The sequence below is a fragment of the Hipposideros armiger genome, unplaced genomic scaffold (assembly GCF_001890085.2).
Source record: "Hipposideros armiger isolate ML-2016 unplaced genomic scaffold, ASM189008v1 scaffold_162, whole genome shotgun sequence".
Taxonomy (NCBI): domain Eukaryota; kingdom Metazoa; phylum Chordata; class Mammalia; order Chiroptera; family Hipposideridae; genus Hipposideros; species Hipposideros armiger.
Window position 1 is genome coordinate 299,880 of NW_017731512.1, and position 8,359 is coordinate 308,238.

Consider the following 8,359-nt stretch of genomic DNA (forward strand, 5'->3'; position numbering starts at 1 on the left):
ATATATATAAGAGAGAGAGAGAGAGAGAGAGAGAGAGAGAGTCATGGGACGTGGAGTATAGTGTGGGAGTGGAGTCAAGGGAATTGTAATAGCTATGTATGATATTGGGAGGTGGGAGTGGGGCGGCGGATGGGATCAGCTCTACATAAGTTAACTCTGTCTTTTAAGAATCTGAGGATGTGATCAAGCTGGGTCCAATACTTAATATTGTCCATAGTAAATAAGATACATGTCAAAGAAAAGAACCCCATGAAAATAAATACTTCCACGTATTTCTAAAAGTGTTACTGAAACAGAAAAAGAGTGTTTTGTTTTATAAGTGTTAAAAAAAAACAGAAAAAGCATATCCCTACCATTAAAATTTCTAATAAAGTATATAAGAAAAAATACTGTGTGCTATTATCATATGTCTTCCATCTGCTAAGAAACACTTATTTTGGAATTGTTTGCATCAATTAGGATTTAAATGCAAACCTGCTGAACCAAATACAGTATTAAATTTTTCAAGATAAAAACCAGAGATTAAGAATTTTATCAACTTAGCGATCTAAAACCTAGAATCTCAACACTGCTCAATAACTTTTACTAAGGTACATGTAAAATAGTAAATTTTCATAACAATTTTGTGCTAAGTATAATTTCCTCTGGAAAAGAAAGATTAATGAAAGACTTTAACAAAATAAAATGAATCCAAATTACATATCACATACTATCTGCCAGTCTCTACACGTAAATAATAACCAACTATTCTTAATAAGAATAAGCCTTTTGGGGCCGGCCGAGTGGCTCAGTTGGTTAAGAGCTCACTCAAGAGTGTGAGCTCTAAGAAAGGGTCACTGGTTCAATTCATGGCCCGAGCTGAGCTGCTGCTGAGCTGCCAACAGGTGGCAGGATGGCTCAGCTAAAAAATAAAAAAAATTAAAAAAAAAGAACGAGCCTTTGATGAGACACCAGTGAAACAATGTCATTTTCAGTAAATATCCTAAAGCTGTATAATCTTATTAAATAGCAAAGACCCTGTTTATTTACAAGTAGTAGTGTGAAACTTCACAGACTACAAACAGAAATAAAAACCACTAATCTTGTTCAAGAATTAAAAATTATGTAGAGGGTGGCTACAATCTAGTCGTTATCTCCACTAAAAAAAAGAATAACTGGCATGACAATAAGGAAGATTTATTTTAGATATTAAAAATAAATTCTGATGTTTTTTGTTGGTGTGTCCAGTGGAGGAATGATGGTGTGTCTGATGAGGAACTTTCTTTTCTCCTCCTTTACCTAGGTCAAACAGTAAGCCAAACAGTGCAGGCATACCAATATAGCCTATGCCAAGCTTAGGGCGGCATGCCAGAAAATTGGTCCCATAAAAGGCAACTGAGAAAATAAGTAAATACAATGGAGATGATGGGAGTTGGGTTTCTTATTGTCACAGAATGGCGTTACAAATATGCAAAGTGGGAAAAGCTAAGATAAACACTGTGTTATTGAATTAGAATTATCAGTGTGAATTCTTGTATTTTAATATGTATTAAATATGAACACATACACACACACACACACACACACACACACACACACACATATTTCCTAGCTCTGTACACTGATAAGGCCAATAAACATGACACCCAGTAGCAATGAGCAAACTAGTGCCCAAATATATTCTCTCCACTTACAGGAACAATAGCTCCTTAGGAAAATGTATGCCTCTAGAGCTGAGACAGAGAAAATATAAAGAAATCTAGACAACCACCTGGTTATACCAAAAAGTATACCAAGAAGTACTCAAAGAATGATGGAAATATGTAAGAAAATAAAAAAACAGGAGCTAGATTGAGGAAATTACCATAGGTCAAGTCTGGGACAAATTAAGCATCAAAATAAATGAATGTTTAGAGTATAACCTTAGTGAGTAAAATAAGAACTTATGTGTCTATGCTGACATAAATAAAGGAATACATAAGTAAATGTGGAATAAGTAAAGTTCGACCTTACAAAAGTTTTAACAAATGAATATAAAAATATCTATTAATTAAATTTATAGGATTACAGTATTACTATTGAGAATTCTTGAAAAATGTATAAATCATGAAAATATCAGACAAACCCAACTCAACATACAAAGTAAGCAGCCTATACTCCTCAGAAACATCAAGGCTATGAAAGAGAAGGGAAAACTAAAGATCTTGGCCATTAGATGTAACATGATCCTGAATAGGATTCTGTACTAATAAAGGACATTAGGTAAAATCTCAATGGAGTTTGTGGATTATATGGTAGTTTTGGATCCATGTTAATTTTTAAATTTTGACAGCTGTATTCTGGTTCTATAGGACAACGTCCTTTTGTTTTGTTTTTTAAAGAAAACACACATGAAAATATTAAATTGTAAATAAGCAACGTACCTGTTACACTCAAATGGTGCAGAACAATACTTATATACATATATATAGAGAGAGGGGGAAGGTGGAAGGGAGACTGAGGGAAGGACAAAAATAAAGCTAATGTGGAAAACTGAGGAATCTGATAAAAGGATATGTGAATCGCCTTTCTACTCTTTTTTTCAGCTTTTCTGTAAATTAAAAATTATTTCAAAAAATTTCTGGTTCAGAGCATTTATTTAGAGTATGTTGCAGGGAGGCACTGATATATTCTTTTCAGAAAAAGATTTATTATAGATTTTGGATAGTTTAAAAATTATCTAATGAAGGCAGAACAGTTTGCCTAATGAACTTTTCTGGATTTCTTCTAGTCCTATGAAAAAGGGTCATCTAGAATTCAGTAAGTGCTAAAAATAATATTAATAAAAAGACCACCTGATTAACAACAGAGAACAGTTTTTCTACCCACCTCTAAATCAGTTAAACATTTTTTTGAGGCCGGAGACAGAGGAGTACACTGATAGATACTGTGACGTTTCTGTGATACTTTCCTTTTAATTTCAGACTCTAAGTGTAATTCAGACTCTTCTGTTTTCTTCATTATGCGATCTAAAGGAGAAAAACCAAAAATACTGAGATTAAATTTTATAAATTCTTCATAATCTTTGCTATGACAAAAATACTAATTTATATTATCAAATTATGTTTTAATTAAAATGTTTCAACATGTACAATAAAGAACTAGAACTTATTAAGTCAACAACAATTACATGAAACAAGATTATAACATAGTTCAACAAAACACAATTTTGAAGCTTTTACCCAACTACAGCTGATATTTGGATCCTGAATTTAACAAAAATGCTAATATAAACAAAAAGATTTCAAATTGCAATCACCTAAATGTACAACCAGTCTGTGATTTCATTCGTAATTAAATAAATTCTCCAATGTTATAAAAAATGGTTTTCTACATACTTCTATCATACTTGGGAGTAATCTAAAGCCAGTATCACACCTTTCATTCAACTACTCAAAACCCTCTAAAGATGTAACAAAATAAAAAACTACATACTTACCAACACCTTGGGGCCGACTTAACCTTACAGGATTATTTTCAAATTTTGGGACATGAGGTGGGTACTCTTTCCTAGAAAAGGAAGTTTATATAGTTTTATTCTAACATAAATAGTATTCTTCAAAATGAAATAATAATGAGGAAATATTTATGTTTATTAAAAGCAAAGCATAGCTTCTTTGCCATATAAAGTGAAAAAATAATAAAGCTATATGACAGAAATATACTAAAGCTTAATACATTATAAGATCCTTAAGGTCAGTGACTATATTTTACTTAGACTGTTAATCTAGCAAAGTCCATAGCAGGCCGACTTTCAAATAAATACTTAATACATGAATCCAAATTATTGTCCTTTCAAAGTAGTCCCTTTGGAAAGTTACATATTTGTTTTCCAAATGCTCAAAGCTTTAGAATTTTTCTTTTGGAATTGTCTTCATAATCCGTTTATAAAAAACACGTTTAAAAAAAAAAACCTCATAATACTTGTCACATATTTTTTTGAGTAAAGAAATCCCTCAGCTTACTAATACTCAATTTGCCCAAATTTGTTGTAAACATTTTTAATTGTTTAAAACACATCAACAAATAAAAGAATACATGGTGAATAAGATATTGGCCTTGAAGACAATTCCAAAATCAGTACAATAAAGGTTAAGTACAAAAGCAGCAATTATGGAACAAGTATTTTAGTCTTATAATATGTGAATATAATTATACTTTTTAAAATACATTAAACTACATTGCCAGACTTCATATACAATTGATTTTCAGGATTTTGAACATAATCCTTAGTAAATAAGAATCCTAAAATACAATATAAGTCCAAGTATACACTAATTTGGGGGACAAGCAAAAAACTAGTAACTAATTGTGGGATAAAAGCATTAAAGAAGATTTACAAAATGCAATAAACCAGGGGAACTACAATAGCTACTTTCCTACCCTAAGGAAAATCTTCTAAAAACATTCCCATTTTATTTAACAAGGGGATTAAAAACAAGAGATGATTCTATTATTTGTAAATCCATTCACACTAGTGATCAATATTACAGGTTAAAGCAATTAATTTAAAAACCTAAAATGAATTTTCCTGTAAATATTTAATATTCTATTGTAAAAGTCAAAGCACCTACATTGAAAATAAAATATGAAAATGACACAGGAAAATAAGAGTAATGGTAGTTATGTATTTGTAATATAAGTTAACAAATAGTGAGCATCATGTGCCAGGTACTGTTCTAAGTGCTTTGTATCTAGTTAACTACTTTAATCCTCACAATAACCTTATAAACATATACTATTATTAGCATTTTATAGATGAGGAAACTGAGGCACGATGAGGTTAATTAATTTGCCTTTGGTCTCACACAACTGTTAGATTACTCCAGAATCTGAATCCTGGCAAATTGCATTAATATTGATTAGTAATGGTATTTTCATCATTATTGAGCAGCATTTGATAAAACTGGGCAATTTCCACCCTGCCAAAATTTTAATATTCATGAGGATATGAGTTGTGAAGATGAATATGCCTTAGAGACAGCAGTAGTCCTAGGGCTATAAAAAAGGTAGGTTTTCAGCTCCTAACTACACTGTATTTAGCTTAAAATAAAATGTATTGCTTTTATATTCCATACACTTTCACACTAAAGAGTTGATATTATATAGTCTTCTCTTTACACAACTGAATTTTTAATCTCTAATTTTTATAACTCTACACTTTGGAAAAATAAAGATACCAACTTTAAAATACAACAGAGACAATCATTTTGAAGCAATGTGTGATGATACTATTATGGTAAACTCCAAAAACTCCTGTGTATTGTATATTTTTTAAAATAGAGGATAACTCAAGCAGTTGATATTCTTAAATACTAAGGATTATCAACAAGGGAAATAATTATTTGTAAGTCAGAGTGGCCAAAAAACCTGAAAATACAGATATTCTGGAGAATGCTATAAGCACATTTTTATTCAGTAATAACTGACATAAATCATCTGAGATAACAAATCACAGACATGCAGGAATTGATGAAAATGCTGCATTAATGTGTTCTTTGCAAACTGACACAGTGCACTGAGCTTTGCATTGCTAATGAGGAACAAACAGCACACTGAATATATCATGTAATATCCATGACCTTATCATGTATTGAAATATAATGTTAATAAACTATTATGCATATCTGCCGACATTTCCAGACCTTATGGCCACTCTGTGTCCAGTATGTGCTACATGATTCCCTAAACAAACAGGGCAAATTAAGTTTTGTTTTTAAAAATTTATTATAATGAATAAAAGAAATAAAAGCATACCTAAAGTTTAATACAAAAAAATATAAGAATTTTAAGATAAAGGTATTAGCTTGATAAAAGTAGTAAAAGAACTTTCTATAGAACTTGCCATAAACTATCTTGTATTCTTTAAAATTCATTTAAAAAAAATTTTTGCTAGGTGATCAAAAATCAAATTTTATGTTAATTTTTTGGTCTGAGGATTCACTCTACAGACACTAAAATTTCAAACTATAAATTGGTATGAAGCTCACACCTAGGATTTAATTTCTCAGTGGATATTTCTTTCCCATCTCAAACCAAGCAGAAGCAGAGAAGCTTCCCAGTCATCTGTGGGTTTGTGTTTTGCATAGGTTTAGAGAAAACCTCATTTCACGGACCCAACATTTTACAAGCTGCATAAAATGAACTGGCAGAGCATTTTTCTTTCTGCTTTGCAGAACTGTTGAAGTAACATCAAAATGCTCTGCTTATTAAAGGTTAGACAGGCCTCAGCCCTGAAAGCTTTTAAAATAAACTTAATTTTGGAATAATTTTCGATTTGCAGAAAAGTTGAAGACAATTGAGAATTCCCTTATATCCTTTACTCAGTTTCTCCTAATGTTAACACCTTCATTGCCAGTATACATGTCAAAAACGAAACCAACATCGGAATACTACTATTGACTAAAACTCTATACTTTATCCGAATTTCACTAGCTCTTCCAATTTCCTTTTTTTGTTCCACAGTCCAGGCTCAGGACCCAATGAATCTAGTCAACACGTCTCCTTAGTCTCCTGTTTGTTTCTCAGTCTTATATTTTCATAACCATGACACTTTGGGGAAAAAATGATCAGTTATTTTGTAGAAGGCCCCTCAATCTGGGCCTGATGTTTTTCTCATGATTAGACAGGTTGTAGGTTTGGGGTAAGAATATCAGAGGTAAAGTGCCCTTCTCATCACGTATCAAGGGGTGCATGATATCTGTATGACTTATCACTGGTGACATTAACCTTGATCATTTGGCTAATGCAGTGTTTGCCCGGTTTCTCCACCCGAAGTTACTGTTTTTCCCTTTCAACACTATGTGGAAGCAAGTCAGTCAGTCCAGCCCACAAAACGGTAAGGGTAGTAAAACTTCACTTCCTGAAGAAAGGAGTATCTACACATATTTGGAATTCTGTAATAAACAGCTATCCATTTCCCCCAATTCATGTTATTGCAGCTTGTAACATCTTAGGATAGTTCCATAAATAAATTTCCTCAATCATTTATATCAATATTGTTTATGGGCATTTTAAAAAATTTGGTTGTAATCCCATTGTTTCAGTTTGGCCCTTAGGAGCTTTTTCAGTTGACTCCTGTGTGCCTTTGATGTGACCTCATTCTTTTGTTTATTCTGGTAAAGTATATGTAACATAAAATTTGCAAAAATATGGAACGCTTCACTAATTTGTTTATCATCCTGTACAGGAGCCCTGAAAATGTATTTTTGTATATATGTATTTTTCCAATTTTAATATATATGCTGTTGAAGCAAGTGCTCTTTTGTTTCTTGAGTACTCTTGGTTTTTTTACGCTATAAATTACTCTACTCATTTTGTTTCCCCTGAACCCATCCCTAGAATTAGCCATTTCTCCAAGTTCCTTTTATTATAGAGTAGTATTAGAAACCAGGATCTGGGCACTGGTGCTTTTGGGAGGGGAGAAGGTTTTGTTTTAATGATGTCAGTTTTATTAATCTTTCCATTGCTTTAATCTCAAAAGATGTAAATTTCTATAAAAGTATTGATTTTAAAGTTAAAATCCATTATTCCAAACTCATGTTAAACTCATAAATCAGTCTATTTTTCAAAGATATGTGTTAAAATCTCCCACAGCTATACTCGAAGAACTTCTTGCATATTTCATTTTAAGGAGTATATTTAGTTATATAACATTTAGTTGTTATACTCTTATAGGCGGTACCCATTATAAAATGTGCTCCTTTATCCTATTTACAAGGTGTGATCAAACAATACGGCAAGTGTTTAAATAAAAAGTTTTTACAGTAAAAGACACATTGCCATTAATCCTCCTCAAAATACCCCCATCCCCACCCCTGGCTTTGAACACACTTATCCCATCATCCTCACCACTTTCTGAAGCAGTTCTGGAAGTCCTCTTCCGTGACTATCTTTAGTTGCGCTGCCATGGTTACCTCGATGTCCTGAATCATTCTGACTTTGGGGAAGAGCCAGAAATCACACGGTGCCAGGTCCATGAATAAGGTGGATGAGGACACGCTATAATGTTTTTATTTGACAGAAATTGCCATCCCAGAAGCGATGTGCGACACGGAACCTTTCCATTGTGATCAACAAATATAGTGAATGCTGCTGCCGAGTGCTATCCAATGGAAAGGCAGGGACCTTCAATACAGGAAGCAGTGCACTGAACCTCAGTAACTGTGTGACAAGTTTCAACTTGTTTGGTGCAGCCAGTCATTGGGTGTGAGCTATGGTTGAGAGGTGTGTTTTAAAGTGTGCCGTATGGGCCGGCCGAGTGGCGCGATGGTTAAGAACTCGCTTGGGATGCCAGAGGGCCCCGGTTCGGATCCCACATATGAGGGCCAGTGACACTGCC

At 33.0% G+C, this 8,359-nt stretch overlaps 1 protein-coding gene across 4 annotated transcripts in view; it reads right to left on the reverse strand.

Moving 5' to 3' along the window:
- SENP6 (SUMO specific peptidase 6) overlaps positions 1-8,359 on the reverse strand; it is a 115,672-nt gene that overhangs the window by 46,021 nt on the left and 61,292 nt on the right. For all 4 annotated transcript variants that reach the window (XM_019651539.1, XM_019651540.1, XM_019651538.1 and 1 more), the window contains 2 exons: positions 3,458-3,528; positions 2,848-2,987 (listed from right to left, as the gene is read on the reverse strand). In XM_019651539.1, the coding sequence (XP_019507084.1) occupies positions 2,848-2,987; positions 3,458-3,528 (211 nt within the window). The remainder of the gene's footprint in view (positions 1-2,847; positions 2,988-3,457; positions 3,529-8,359) is intronic.